At 42.8% G+C, this 16,466-nt stretch overlaps 1 protein-coding gene across 3 annotated transcripts in view; it reads left to right on the top strand.

Annotated features, from left to right (window-relative positions):
• The window catches only part of SBK1 (SH3 domain binding kinase 1), a 547,139-nt gene that overhangs the window by 502,009 nt on the left and 28,664 nt on the right, over positions 1 to 16,466 (top strand). For all 3 annotated transcript variants that reach the window (XM_085628379.1, XM_085628380.1, XM_085628381.1), the window contains one exon: positions 1,083 to 1,285. In XM_085628379.1, the coding sequence (XP_085484505.1) occupies positions 1,083 to 1,285 (203 nt within the window). The remainder of the gene's footprint in view (positions 1 to 1,082; positions 1,286 to 16,466) is intronic.

Here is a 16,466-nt window from a genome sequence, read left to right as displayed (position 1 = left end):
TAATCGTGCAGAAAAGTAATATTGTGAAAAAAGAGGATTCTAAATCAAACATTGTAAAGTAGTGGAGAGGAAACAATGTGGTGAAACTGGAGAATGGACAAATGTGTAGTTTAGGAGATGTGTATAAGATACCAAAGAAGTCAAATTTTATTTTATGTTGCAAATATGTTTTGCTTAGAGGGAAGGTCTGTTACACATGTACTCAGTACTTGGGCATAGGATTGCAAAATTGAGAAATTAACCGTGCTGTTTGGAATGTAATGTAGAATCCCTCTGAGTGTGTGACTATAGATGGGGAAATTTGTGAGCCCTGTGGTATACCAAAAGCTGATTGTCTGCTCATCAAAGAAATATAGCTAAAGATAATTTACAGTAGTCTCTGGGGATCTTATAAGCTATCAATAGGCTGTGGTCATTCCCTGAGAAGGTCTGGGCAAGTAAAGTTAGGCCACTCATTTATTTTTGCCATGAGTCCAGTCTTTGGTCACAATTTGAGGTATTAGAAGTTTCTTGGCAGGAGCTGGACACTCTTTTCCTTTCAATGTTGGGTCAGGATTGAAGCATTTCAAGATCTTGATTTGGTTCCTAGGTGTGTTCGCAAGGAAGGGGGGGGGGGGATAGTTTTGATTCACTTTCTGATTAGAATGTTTTGCTTCTGCATCACTATACTATAAATATTCACATAAGCAACAGTTTTTATAGCAAGCCATGATACTGAATTGTGTACCATGATTTACACTGATATAAGAGGGAAATTTCCTCAGCATGCATGAACATCAAATTCCGCAGATTGTAGTTTTATTTTTGAAGGTTCTACAGACTACATTCACTTAGAGACAATGAGTCAACACCCGCAATGAACAATTGGTTCTCCAGCATATGCTTGCTATTCTTATTTCTGAGCGTTGTGGGTGTTTTCACTTGGATAATTGATTGCTGTCATTTTTTTGCTGGCTCATTTGGTGACTGTGTATGTGTCTGAATGATTCACTGTTAGAATTAGAAGTCTGTTAGGCTGCTGTAAGTCTGCAGTACAAGTCGTTACTCATCCAGCGTCACTCTCTGCCACCTTCTCTTTACAGTGCCAAGATGAACGTGGGCTCCATGGAGCAGGAGCCAACCCGGAAGCTGGCCTGTTGTGGAGTGCCCCTCATCACCGAGGACATGCAGTCTCTGGCTATCCGCACCCTGTCTGGCGCCGACATCTACAAGCACTATGACCTGATCCGGGAGCTTGGTAAAGGCACCTATGGGAAGGTGGACCTTGTATCCCACAAAGGCACAGGTAATGTGAGAAGCTGGCTGTCATTGCCTTAGTATTACTTTCCTCTGTTATTTTCACATGTTCACTGTTGGAAATTAGTTTCTTCATACTAACGTTTTGGGCACAGCTAGACATTTTAAGTCCTCTTATGTTGTTTTCTGTGAGCAAGACAGCATATCCATTGGTCATTATTTATTGGGGATACATGTGTTCCAATATTAGTTCAGTTATGAAGTGAGAATTAAGGGCCTGAGAGCTTGGCTGATAGCACGGTCTGTCAAAAAGGTGACCGATATCCCGTCCGACGTATTACAAGTACATTATATGCTATGGCACTTGTCCTATGGCTAATAGGATGTACTTCATGCTTGAGACGGGGTATCCCATCTCCAAACTCTAAATCAGGCCCTAAGTCTTGAAAGAAGATGTATTCTTTGTCTGCTTTCCTATAGTTACTAGTTAAAAAAGTACGCAATTCTATAGGTTCATAAAACTTCTCATTTAAGTGGGGTTTTATTGTTGTGGCGGGTGGTCACTGCTTTAATGCATTTGTTACTTTCTACCCACTAATGGTTACTATGTTACATCAAATTGATTCCTATTGGAAGGTGGTATTTTACTACTGCCTGCTGTTGGCCAATAGCGGAGAAACTTATTTTTACTCTATCTGTTATTTTTTATTAACTAAATTTAATTATCTGTGTTTTTATAAAGTTTTTAAACCATTAGGAATCCATGAACCAAGATAAGAAGGCAGACTGAGGTGAGGGCATAGGTATAGCTATTCATCAAGGTGCTGAGGCCAGGTTTCAATGATTGTTTTGAAGATTTGAGGTTGCTGATGTTTTTGAGGTAGTGTGATAAAGATCTCCATTTCTTGGGTCCCACATGTGTGATGGAGTCTCACCAGCTGTCTTCCTGTTAATCCTAAAAACAATAAGGGATCGATTACGACTTTTGTTGGTGCGGGGCAGGCAGCCTCCCACCGCTATGCCCCAGCACCGCCAAGAGTTGCTGTGCCTGCTCACCAGATTACAAGTCATTTTGTGGTCTGGCGGGCGGACGGCATGGCGGTTCCAGCAGTGGTGCCTCTTTCAAAGGTGGCGGTGCCTTTGAAAAAGGCACTGCAATGAGAACGCCATACAGGTTCCTGCACGGCATGGACTGTAAAGTCCATGCCATGCAGGAACAGGGGCGCATGCACAGGGGAGCACATGTAGTGCCCCCCTGCATGCATCCTTAGGCTGACGGGGCACAGGGGGCACTCTAGGGCCCCCTCCATTTCAGCCCCGCCAACTGTTCTATGAAAACGCTGGTGGTCCTGAAACTTGTAATATGCATGGCAGTGCTGCAGCGTCTCCACCTGCATCTTACAATGGCCCTGACCGCTGCGCCACCACCAGGGAGCAGCTGTTACCTGGCGGAGCCAGCAGTCCAATTAGGGTCCTCAGCCCAACTTGTAATAGGGCGGTCAGACCGCCTGTGCAGCGGTGGTTGGACCGCCACTGCCACACCACAATGAGTCTGACAGTCATCGGATTGCCATACTCATAAATAGGCCCTAAGTGTGTTTCTGTTGGAATGGTGAAGATAGATGCCTAGAATATATTTTGCAATTTGGATGAAAGGATAGGATGGCACTTGGCCACAAATCATCTTTGGATTGGGGTGTGAAGTTTGAAAAACAAATCTGCCTGTGGTATGAAAACTCTGCACCTTGACAAGGGCCTGAAGGTGGCCGCTCAAACCTGCATCTTCCGCAGTTGAGTTATTAGTTCATTCGCAGCTCTTCTATGCAGGAGATTGCGAAAGACCTGTTTGAATTGTTCAACAATGGCAGTTTTTGCCAGGAATTGCTGTGACAGAAAAGGTTGAATTTATATATAGTGCTATGGAGAACTGTTGTTTGACTGGTGGTTCAATTAAACTGGTCATCTATTGACAACGTTCTGTTGAGATAACTAAGACATTTGAGTGGCCTTAAATATAAAGGACGCATATTCTGGTGAGTAACCATGGAGACTGTGCTTTGCCTGAGGAGTAAGAATTTAATTTTTACAGTGTTTAGTCTGATACAGTTTTCTTGTATAGACCTTTCCACAACATTAGGTTATCCACTGGAATTCATGTGACCGCTTCCAAGCAGTTACATGATGAGTTGAATATCATTGACATGTTACTGGAAGTTTGTGCTGGCTTCCATGAGGGCATTGCAGTGGCGGGTTACACAGATCTTATCTATTGTGGTCGAAAATGATAATCGCCACTGAGAGTAGATGTCCAACATTGGAGGGCCTTGCCACACTCTCTGTTGGGGAGGGCGGCCCTCTTTAAAATAATGGGCCTGTCCCGCTTTATCTATGTGCTCCATAACTCACCCTACCCGGTACCCGTGTCCTGCTTCCGGATCATTGACTCTGAGATACAGTCTCCTGAGGGATGGGGCCCCCACGTATTGCCCTCCAAAATCTGACTTGGAGCTGGTTTGAAGGAGGTATAGCCTTCCGGTCATCCAAAAGTACTACTGGGCGGCACAACTAATGCCTGTAAATCATTGGGTTCATCTACCATGGGGAAGAGCCAGCATTTAAAACGGACAAGGATAACATGAGGCCAGGTGGCTATTTTAGAGCCTTTTATGGAGGCCCAAGAACTGCACCCGTACTTAGCCCCACTGCTGCCACAATAACCGTCTGGCGCACCGCACATCATAGTTTAGGGTGGAGAAAATTACACAAGGCACACATTTCAGGTAGGTACCCTGGCCACACGTGGTGGGTTTGACAAATTGAATTTGATAGGGATATCAAAGGTTGGAGATTTGTGGACGGGTGGGTACGTACCTTCCTTTCCTGAACTTCAGAAAGAATACCAGTTGGCTCCAACTGAAACCTTCCGATATTTGCCAGTTAGAAGTGCACTGCGGAGAGCGATCCCTAGAGGGATGGACCTTCCATAGTCCTCCCCGCTTGAGGATAAATTATAGGATGAATATATGACACGACAAGCCATCTCATTTACCTATCGCAGATTGATTAATAATGCCCCTGATCCCTTTATTAAGCTTTGTGTGGATTGGGTGAATGATCTGAGAGAATTGGAAGGTGACGAATGGCAAGAGGCCTTAGCCTCTCCTAGAGAGGTGGCCATACGTTCTAGATTCCGACTGGTTCAGTTGAAACTACTGCATCGGTGCTACTATGCATGCACCACCCTGGTTAAAATGGGCAAATTGGACCATGCTGGGTACCCTGGTGACTGTGGCCGGGAGGGTTTCTTTTTCCATATGGTATGGAGTTGCCCCGTGCTTCAGGACTATTGGTGGGTGGTGCTCGACTTCCTCGGCGAGGTGGTGGAAGGTGCTCTGACATAGTCTGTCAAATGGTGCCTACTTCAATGTGTGGGAAGAATCGGACCTTACCCATACGGAACGGCTTTGGGTCACCCTGGTACTAATAGTGGCCAAGCGAAATATAGCCTGCATGTGGAGTGCTGTGGTGCGTTCATGCTTGAAGGATTGGAAGAAAGTAATTGACTGGTGCATGCTGGCGGAGGGAGTGGTGTACGTGGGTAGGGGCTGCCCGAATAAGAGGAACAAAATATGGAGCGGTTGGAATGAGTACAGGGTGGGCCTATGTGAACACCTGACTGCTGCCGTGGATGCCGGGGTGGACTGCTGTAATTTATGTGAAACTACTGTTCCGTGAAGCTTCTGTGTCACGGTTTGCTCAAATACGTTGTTTGTCCAGTTGGTCCCTGTCGAGGGCTGCGGCTGTCTATTTCTTTGTCTTTATACCTGATATGCGGCAAGTATAGCGTTACTGGTGTTTATTTTGTATGATTGTTCAATTAAAAGATTTTTTTTTAAAAAAGAAGAAAATGCTGATCGCCAAGACTGCAGAATTGTGTGGATCTGCCCTCTATTAGTAAAAAGTGGTCTTCCTGAGAGAAAGGACTTGAAACAGAACTCTGCTTACTTCAACACAGGCAATGTTGATCCTCCATAAGAGAATACAGTGACCAGCAGTGCTGGAAACAGCAGAAAGGTATCATAAGATGAGTAATACTGATTTGTTTCAGTTAATACTAAGATAAAAGTTCTCTTCTCTAGTCAGTGCATCTGAGGTCTAGGGCCTTGCTGTTCTCACTTAGCTAATTTTTTTGTCCTGGTTGGCTCATGCAGCGCTATGCAATTTCCACAGCGCCTGCTGGCTTTTACAATAGCAACTAAACAGATGCAATGCTTATGGTCTTTATGGCCCCACCAACAAAATACCTTCCTAAATAACCCCCACTATCTTTAAAAAAAAATTTGCAGTCTGAGGAGGAAGTGGCAAAATGTACGTTTAGTAGCTTGGAATCCGCACACAGGAGGCTCATCGGCTTCCAGTAATAAAGCAATCCATCCAGGGAACATATTCTCAGGCCAAATGCATCTTTTGTTATTAATCAACATTTCAAAAGCATTGGGTTGCAAGACCGTCTTATCCTTAGTGCCGGACATCTTCTAGCTGGACCGTGTCTCTGATGACCAGTGAGTTAGACTCCAAGGAGTCAGTAGTCCTTTGATGATTGTGTCGTTCTTGACCCCTGACACTCTGTCCCTCTTTTGGATGAGTCCATCTCCCTATCTGGGTACCATAGCCCTGATCTGCTATGAGTTTCATCAGGTGCAAAGTCTGACTCCAGTGAGATCATCTCAATGCACACAAAGTGTGAGATTTGTGCATCAAAAGACGATGCAGAAGGTGTCCTAGCTATCTTAATAAATCAATTTCAGTAGATGCCAGTGCTGCTTGTTCTTCTCTCTTTTGTCACACTCTATGAACACACAGGTTGGGAATGAGAAAGAGACGTGCTGTAGGAGTAGGATAAACGTAATAGTCACTACATTATTTCTACTTCTGGGCTCTCATTTTCGCAAACCCTACTCAGAAGTATTACACCTGTGAATTCTTTATTAATGTAGGAATAAATGGAAGGGGGAAGAGATCATGGCTGCATAGGGATTGATTAAGCATGTGTGCTTAAATCTGCATGTGGTTCTTGGCTACACAAACCTCTAATTTTACTAACATTGAGAAGTAGTTTTCTGTTGCACTACTTAGTGACAGGATACTCATGTGCTGGGAAATAGAAGAAAGCCCAGTCTGGTAGTCGGGACATCACCTTACAGATAACATTATTCTGCTAGGAAGCAGTGAATTACCTGATGGTTGGGAGTTTGTTGAAGAAGAATTGAGGACTCTTCTGGCACTTAGTTTGAGAGGTTGTGTGCAATGCCTAGGATTAAGGGATTGACTGTGTCTATCTTTCAACATTTTGCAGATTTATTCAGTTGAGATATCCGCATGTTGCTAGTGTAGTTTTTCTTAGTTGCCATGCTGGCTTTATTGTAGGTTAGCCTGGTGCAAATGGATGCCAGCTTGGATCTTAACACGTGCCATCTTTTTTGCATCATTTCTTGAGGTGTCTAAGATTCCGCCGTGAGTATTATTATATAAGAACTGCTACCGAAAAGTGTTCTTTTAACTATTCGAGGGAATGCGGCTTTGTCACTTCAGTTACTAATGGGGGGCATTTGTGCAGAGATAAATACAAAATATTGAGTAGTTGATTTTCAAGGTGTAGTGTTGTTAAAAATTCAAATTGAAATGGTTTTCACATACTGTATCACCAGGAATAACACATACTATTTCTTGAAAGGGCATGTCCACGCATCAGTTGAATAAAAAAATCCCTTAGACCTTCTTCAAATACACACTACCAAGCTTAGATCTAAATTTCACATATGTATTCTGGTAAGAAAAAAAGTGCTGCATTTTTCCATTAAGTAATCAGGAAGTCACATGAAAGTGCTTTTAAAAACTCATAACAATACATTTATAGGGAGCCTTGGCAGCGTGTTGTTTATTCATAGCATGCCCCACTCAGAATTGTTTTCTCATCCGATCACCCCACACTTTTAGGCTAAAAGAGCATTTATGAGTAGGAACAACAAGCCTTCTGGAGCATGGTCTCTGCAGTCCATGAGATGAATGGCACCGTCCATGCCTGCCAAGGACTAATCCACCCAAGAAGCCTGTCTCCTAGAGATCCGCTTGATCAAGTTTATATTACAGAAGAATTCGTATTCCCGATGCTCTTTACATCATTTCATACCCAGTGCATTAGGTTTCATTTTACTGACCTGAGGATACCTCCAGTCTGTCAGTCATGGTGAAACACGTGACAAGACCATCTCACCTACTCTGGGTCCCTGCATGTTCTACCGCAGGAACTCTCGCTCACCCGTGACACCTGAATCCTACATTCTACCCTCACAGGTGCCCGGTCACCAACCAGTCAAGACCGAGTCACTAACCACGTGCAACCCACATGCCCAAAGCTATAGGCCGAGTCACCACTCCTGCTCAAAGCCTGAACCAGTACAGGATCACGGGCAGTCGGTAAAAGACACCCCTAAGTGGAGGGGTATTCCAGAATTGTTTAACTTCACCTCACTGGCAGTTGTAAACCCAAGCCAAATATCTGACACCTGGTGCCAAATGGGGTGGGCTGCAAAAGAGACACATTGGGGCTTATTAACTAAGGATTTTCACAGGTACTTTTTTTTTTAACTTGTTTTTATTGGCATTTACGAAAGATAAGTCAATAATGCAAGTTTTAGCAGGAGCAAGTTTTTGACCTTACAATAAGCACAGGTTCACAAGGGTAGCATTACGTCATGAATAGAGCATCGGCATTCTGATGCTCAAATAGCACATGAAGGCATTATACAGTTACGATTTATCATCAATGTATTTACAACCTTTAACTATCCCTTCAACCCATGACAGTGCGCTCTGTATTAGAAGTGGAATGTTTGCATCTGTCACACTTCGGGATTCTACAGCCGCCCACATTTGCAGGCTCAGCTGTCTATAACATCCTGGTCCTCTGGGAGTCATGACTGCAGATATACGTCTAGTAATGTCAATATAGTAAAACATGCAATCAATTTCAGTGAAACAAGAAATTAAATGAAAACCCAATGTCACCTGGTGGCCATGGGGGAGGGAGTCAGACGACGGAGAGCTACTTAACTGGAGGATTAACAATGAGAGGAGTGTAATGAGGGGGAAAGAGTTTGTTACATCAACCAAGTCATTCCATTCTCCATCCTTAACAGACCACTCAAGGAGATGATGCCACAACCATGTCCGCCACATGTATGTCCATTATCTGTTCATTCACTGCAGCAGCCCATCGTGTGTCCCAGGCCCAGAGCATCTCTGTCCAGAGTTGCGCCAAGGGGTGGCGCCGGAGTCCTTGAGCATCCTCCCTCATCAGTGCCCTCTCCTCTGCCCTGGACTATTCCTCCACATCCCCCTCCCAAGCAGCACCTGTGGGGGCCGCTTTGGACATCCACTTCAGGGATATATACTCCATTTCGCCAGGATCAAAGCGAGGTCTATACATTTACTGCCAACCTTACTCTTCTTAGGCCTGGGGAATAGGGCAAGGAGACAAACCTCTGTGTTACATGAGAGAGAGCGTTCCAGAACTCCATTCAGTGCAGCGATGACCATCTCCCAGAACTCCCATTGTCTCGGGCAGTCCCAAGTCATATGAGCAAATCCAACATCGGGTGTCCCACACCTCCAGCAAGCCCGAGGCCCCCCCCCCAACAAATAACCTGGAGTCGATGGGGGGGGGGGAGGGGGGGGGTCAAGCATGTTGATAAGGCCGGATTCTTGACTACCTTATCTCCAAGAATCCTCTCAGGTCGCCAGGATCTTTTTATCTGCTAAATAGTGTAGAGGGGAGGAAATACAATTATCAAAACATAATCGCCAAAATTAGATTTCATTTGGAAAGGACCACTGACTCCGAATCAAAAATTTGTAAGATTTTATTACAACCAAAAATAACTGCACATACAAACACCTTAGTACAAGGTGTAGAAGATAAATGGGCACTAATACAAATGCAAGCCTATGTAGGATTCTCATCCGACTCAAAACAAAAAGAATCACTGACTCTAAAAGCATCAAGAAAGCAATGGTTAAGCCAATGTCCATATTAGGAATCATTAGTCTAAAGAAAAACGTTAGTCTATCCCTACACTAACTCTAAGGTGACATCCCTACTTAGCAATTCCTTTCCCAGGCAAGAGAATAAAAAGGTGTCAGAAGTGAAGACTTCCTAAGAAGTACCTTCACTTAGTCAGAGCTCGTTCTAAGATGCTACTTCTAGCTTCCCGTCTAAACCTCAACTGCTCAACCCACGGGGCACTGTCCCTAATACAAAATCCCAAAATCCCAAAAACGTAGAACACGCCCTTCGGCACACCTCTTCAGCCAGGTCTTCTTCCAGTACTTCTCCAACAAAACTCGTCTCGCATCCAACAACGGTTAGCTTGACCTTGGGTCCCAGGCACCTTCTCCGCTGAAAGTATCATCCTCACATTCCAACATACTCCCCTGTTGGCTTCTCGCAGCATCCTAACTCCTAAAACAAAGACCTAGTCTCACTAATGAGCTAAATGTCCTTGCACCTGCAACAGAAACATGGGAACGAAAACTTTTTCTCTTCTATAAGATTTTCCTCATGCTGCAACCCAAAGCCTTTACCAAGGGAAATCATTTTCGGCTTACAACGTTTAGCTAACATAAGAAAATGAACAGGCCTTTCTCTTTTACGTATATGCGATCAGGCCTTTACACTGTTAAACACACTATTAAATCACACTCTAAGCATTAGTTCATTCTTTTCATATACGTGAGTAAGCAACTTGCACGTGTAACTTTAACATGGCACACGTTTAACCTAATACATTGCATTTCATAAACTAATCATTTTGCATTTACTAAATACATTCACGATAATCTGCAACGTTACTCTTCACGAAAAGCATTATTACATTTCTAATCACCTCTATGTTAAACGATTCTAATAATACATTTCTATAGCATTCTTAGCCTACATCGATTAATATGCGGGTGCTGACTAACGGTGAATATGAGGCACCCCTACAAATTTCAGAATAACATGACGCTCTATCAATGTCATTTGTATATCATTGAACTGGTATTCCTAGAAACACGCCCAGGGCTCTTGAAGGATTTGCCCAGGTACTTGTGTGGTGCAAAGCAACTCAAAGCATTGGATTGATTTACTTACCATTCTGAAGCCCTGCAGGACCAGTGCGAAATTATGTAGTGCAGCACAAGTACCCACTCAACCTTTAATACATCAAGGGCTTTGAATAGCCTATGTATGGGCAGTAAATCTCCAAATATTCGGTTATTTAGTACCTTGTTGTGTAGCAACGTCCATCATTTTGTACTTTCCAAGTGTTCCTACTCAGGAGACACTGTGACCCTTTTCATCCCAGAATTAAAAGTCTATTTTCGCTGTGCATTTTACTTGGAAGAAGAAAATCTTTTTTTCTGACCCGCACTGCACCGTATTTTTTATCTTTCGACTGCGGGGAGGTATCATTCGCAGAGAGCAAGAAATATGTCACAGAATGTTTTAGTCAGCTCACAGTCATCGTGGAAATTAGCAGCCGTCTTGGATGGAGGCCCTGAAATGGTCAAAATAGCAACAACATCAAACAGAAACTGGCAAACTGAGTCATGAATTTGAGCAGATGCTTCTGGGCTCGGATCCTACAGGAGGCAGCAATACGCGTGCACATCCTCAAATCCCTAAAAACCAGAAACAACCACAAATAAACAAAATTGGTTGCACACAAGCAGTGTAGAGATGTGCAGCACTTATCCACTGTAAGCGAAGCAGAACCTGCCTGACAGAGGGAAATAAAAAATATATTTAGGAGTTTATTTAGGCACCAGTAACATTTCGAACGGAATTGTGCGAAGTACAATTATATTCCCTAGGAAGCAGATGGAATGCACGAATAACATGAACCATAGAGAGGGAAGGAGGCATTCTATAAATGTGCGCCTTGTGTGTCAGGTCAACAGCAAGGACGACAGCCAAGATACATTGCTGGATTTCCACAGTAAACATTCTTAAAACGTTGGCTCTTTGAGTAACGTTAGGTATTCTTTTTCTTATTATCGCAGCAGACGATATTTTAGGGTGATTTTATCTTCTCGGGGCTAGTCTATATTTCTGGTAGCAAGGATTTTATGTGAAGGGTCACAAGAATGTAAAAAAAAAAAAAATATATATATATATATAAAAGCCTCACACAGTAATTTAGGTATGGCCAGAAATGTATGGTTGGTAAATCGTAGGTTCCTGGTTGGGAGAGGGGGGCGTAGTGAATAAAAGTGTTAGCAGGATAGGCAGGGGATATGCCATGGACAATTTTGAATAGTAGTTCCAGTGCTCTGTGGAGAGTCCTAGTTTGAGTGACTCACTGGGCTCGCCGATCTGTCTCCCCTTTCCTGATATTTCACCCCTTGCCTTTTACCTCTTCGCACGTAACAGCCAATCAGCCATTTCCGTCCATCTTTCACATTTTTCTTTTGTTGATGTTTCCTACACCCGCCTTAATGTGCCTTTTCCCTTCCACCTTTCTTCTCCTTTTTCTCTTCTATGGCTACTGATTCATGCTCCTTTTTGCCACTCCCTCCCATTTTGTATTTCCACCTTTTCCAAACACATAAAAATTACTTTTAATTTCTCAGAATTTGTGCGTTAAAAATTAAAAAAGATTACAGACATTCGCAGACATTTCCTCCATATCACTTTCATTAGCATAGTCATTTAAATGTTAAGAATGGGAAAGCAAACTCCCAAAGTGGGTCTTCATTCTTGTAAAGCAAAAAAATTATCCCAAGACATAGGGAGATTTCTTCCTGGCTGAGGAGGACATTGGGTGATGTCCCTATCGAGGTCTAGTGGCTTTCACCCTAACCTAAATAGGTCAGACAGCTTTTCGCTGTAACCTGACAACCCTGTGGCAGATTGGCCGTCAAGGCAGAGGTTTCTGATGGTGCAGCCAGCTGAGTCTTCGCTTCCGGAAATCAAATTTAATAGAGTGGGAGAACAGCATGTTTTGCCGGATGGGAGCACCAATTTACAGCAGTTCTTCTGCTCCACCAAACCACCAGAATCTCATTGCCTAGTACTTTTTATTACTTTCTTGTGGAAGCACAGACGCTGAAGGAGAAGAAGGAATCACGCATCATGGTTTTTAATGACCTAAGAAGACTCTTCCCTCAGAGTACTACCTTCATCAGTCCCAGGACCAGTCGTACCCGGTCTTAATTTTCTGTTGAAAATTACTGATTTTGCAACTCAGTTTTGAGACATTTGCCGGTTAATCTGCTTCCAAAAAACTGATCATTTTTATTCTCAACTTTCTATTCCCAAAGCATCAATTTTTTGTTTGTACCTATTGTGTACTAAGAAAAGAAAAGTAAATAAGCTATTGTTTATAATGACACGGTATTTAACAGTTGTATTCCAATATCAAATAGGTGCCTTCATGATCCTTTTGCAGAACTGGGCTTTGGCTTCCAACCATGTAAAGACAACAAACAGAATTTTTATTCAAAACAGAACTCTTTTTCAAAATAACTGGCGGGACTCACAGACGTGCTCATCAATCATGAGAAAATAGATAGACACTAAGGGAGCAAATGAATGAAAATCTTCTTCTGCTTATATGTTCTATGCTCTCCTTTACACCAGTACCAGCAGCATAGTCATAGATCACCTCATCTGGTTCCCTCATTAACCACCCCTTTAGGATCGGCATGGCAAGCATATCATCTGACTCCAAACTGAAAATGGGCAAACAAGTACAACCAACCAAAAACATCTGGCTCCTGAACAAAATACAAAGATTCTTCGTAGGTCAAGAAAGACACTCAATTGTGTGAGCAATCATTTCAGCCAAGATCGACTTAGGAAATATATACAACCTGCTCTACATAGTACTACAGGTGATCTGTTCACACGTAATCTGTGTCAACAGTTTGAATTACTGCATGTGTAACAAATAAACAACTATCACAGTAGTCAAATAGCGTTTTCTTTCTTTGTAGTTTTAATCTGTGATCAGATGCCCAGCCAACACGTGTTTCGTCAGGGTGTGAACCCACGACTTCTTCAGGGCTCCAGGATGTACAATAGCAATGTGTTAGCACACTGTTCCATAAAGTTACAATCAACTGTTGACGGAATGGCGATACATTGTGACAATGGTGTAAAACCCACCCAGTGCAACAGAACCGTCACCTAGAGACGACGTAGGGACTCAAACACACAGAATAGAAGTAAACCCCACGCAAATGCTTGGTGTCGGCGTGTTCAACCTTAAGAAAGATATGCACGTTGCATACATTACGTTTAAACAATCTTCAAAAATTATTTTAAAAAGAGATAAATATATATTTCCACAGTACAAATAGCATGGTACAGAGTGGCATAGTAATAGCCATTGACGGATAAGAAGTTCTTCTGTAATAGTGACATGTAATGGAGGGAAGAGACACCTTCACCAGAAAGGAACACAGTAAACACGATAAAACAGATAGCAAAGATGCTAGAAAGATGAAGGTATAGGTACATATAGACGGTTGTTGGTTCTGAGAGTGCATCTTACCTAATGGACAGATGGTCTAAAAGGAGAAATCTGAAAAACAGGGGAGGGGGCAAAATGGGGAAGCCTACTCAGTGAATGTGCTGCACGTGGTGGGTGAACAGATCGTGTAAGAAAGTGAGAGGGTGAAAGTTAAGCTCACCTCTCCGCCGGTTGTACTTCCGTCTGGGCTGAATGGGTGAGCAACTCCAAAGAAGGACAAAGAATAATAATCAGGTAAGTACCAGAACAGGAGCACTGAAGAGAAAAAAAATAGTAAACATATACCCTGGCTGCAGAAGACAGAGATTGCTGCTGCTTCAGTGGTCATTGACTGTATCAGATTTTTTTTTATTTCTACCTCATCTTGAGGACATTTCACTGGATCTAAATCCTGCCAGGAATTAAGTTTAAATACACAGAACTGCTGCATGAATCTAGATCTTCTCACTAAACGAAACACGGGGGATGCTTGTGAGTGCCCTGTTTTCCCCATTAGTAGCTATTTTTTGTTTATTGCCAAGTGTGCTCCCCTTTCTCGTTCCCTTTTACTGTCCTGCATATGCATACCTTTTTCAAAATTCCTCTGCCACCCTTTTCTCCACAAACGTTTGTATAATGTATGGGGCAGAGCGTCACATAATGTGTGTTGGGGTAAAATGGGCAGGCCTAGCAGTCATGGAGGCGGTCCTAGCCCAGGGCAACAAAGATGATTATTGCCTCTTTGACCACCTTCATGATACAGCTTCTTGCTATCTTGATCTTAACCCATATATATTTTAAGAGTCTCACTCAACCCTCCACCAATTTCTAGCTTTACGTTCAGTTGTAGGTGTAGTGACTATACAAGTGAGAATAAAAGTCTTAAAATAACTATGTGGCACTGCACCTGACAGCCTCACCTGCTTGAAGAGTCACATGCCTAGGCTTAAGTGCTACGTTCCTGATTGGGAGAGTTTTGCATTTCTCAGGGTCGAAGGTTTTTCTTTCCTCAGATCTCTGATAATCAAAGAGATGGTCTTTTTTGCAGATCAGAAATGTATTCCGAACTCTAAAATGGCAATGTGCTAGCGGGCTTCAGTATGTAAAGATATTACCAACCACAGTCAAACTATGGAATTTTAATCCTATATTTCAATCCAGTCCATTCTAAACTCGATAAATGATTTATTTATCAAAATCATTTTTTAAGTAGTTTTGTATGTCCCTCAATAGGTGTTCTTGTCTGCACTTCAAAGGCTCCCACAGTTAGTCTGCTGTCTTCGGAATCAGAGCCTTACGTTGATCTAAAGTTGTTTAGGGCATTGTCTAGTTGCTCTTAGTTGGGCATTAGACGATTGACACAAGATGCTCATGTGAGGCATCCCAAGGCGACACCGTGGGTCGGTTCTGCTTCTACCAGTTACGGGCTCAGTGACCTTGGTGATCACGATTCGGGGTTAGTCGAAAGGGGATCTAAATTGTTGTGTTTTCAGCAGTAAATGATTGGACCCTGCCCTCATTATTGGATGCAGAGCATTCAAGTGCTCTGTACCCAAAAACTGAACTACAGGAAATCTGATCTATGTTTCTGCTAGAGGTGCACAGTGTGGAGGTAGTTTCTCTAGTGTTTTGAACCAATTTTTCTTCTCTCACACCGAGGCACACACCACAGTTTTGCCTTCTGAGTGTTTTTACATGATTACCCAGCATCACCAGTTAGCATCAATAGCTGAGCAATATCCTTAGTGTCAAATGTACCATTAGCTCCCTATCGAATCAAACGTTGCCTCTCATCTTAGATCAGTTTGTTGAATTGGAGAATCAAGATGAATAGCAGAGGGTCTCCGTCAGCTCAAAAATTGCCTTCATTTTCTGCATCAAATAAATATATGGCCAGCACTTCCTGTCCCTAGTTCTGCCCAGTCAAATGTGACTTCCATTTAATCTCTCCATAATAACTGTATGCTGATAATGATAACTGCATTCAACTCCCAATTTGACTACACAAACTCAGTCGAGGTTGGGCAGCCCATATATCAAATCATCCTTGGAATGTGATTCAGAGTAGCAAGACCTGCAGCTGCAGAGAAACCTGAGATTTCATCACTACAACCTTGAAATCCCTAGACAACCGCAAATACCTGATCCACCTTCAAGCTCTCTTCATCAGCCACAAGTGCATCCACCGGGAGGTCCTAAACACCACAGTAACATAACACACTCAAGGACGCGGCTTGTGCTTATCCTTCAGAAGCCTTTTCCAAGTCCTCCCAGTTCACTGCAGCTCAAAAGGATATAGGTGCTTCAGAGTCTAAGGACTCCAGCTGAGGACCACGCTCCTTTCACCCTCCACAGCAAAGCACGCAACACCGTCTTGAGAAAAAGAATGAAAGAAATTATCTTGTCAGAAGCACCCATCGACCATTCCCTCATACTAAAAAATACATTGTAGTGATTTTGTTTGTGGAGTTTCACTGTAAATATATTTAATTGAGACTGATGAATTAATTCATTAATTCAACACTTGCAGACTGTGTTATGGACCAAACTGAAGTCCCACGTGCCTCTGTGTTCTTCTTTGTCTGGCTAAGATCTGTTTGCTAACCTTTATATAGCTATTGGAAAATAAAGATTGTAACATGTATTATTCCACATTGCATTCTATAAGGTTTA

Source organism: Triturus cristatus, chromosome 10 (assembly GCF_964204655.1).
Source record: "Triturus cristatus chromosome 10, aTriCri1.1, whole genome shotgun sequence".
In the NCBI taxonomy this organism is placed as follows: Eukaryota; Metazoa; Chordata; class Amphibia; order Caudata; family Salamandridae; genus Triturus; species Triturus cristatus.
The sequence above is the reverse complement of the archived record's forward strand: the minus strand, read 5'-3'. Positions and strand labels throughout refer to the sequence as shown.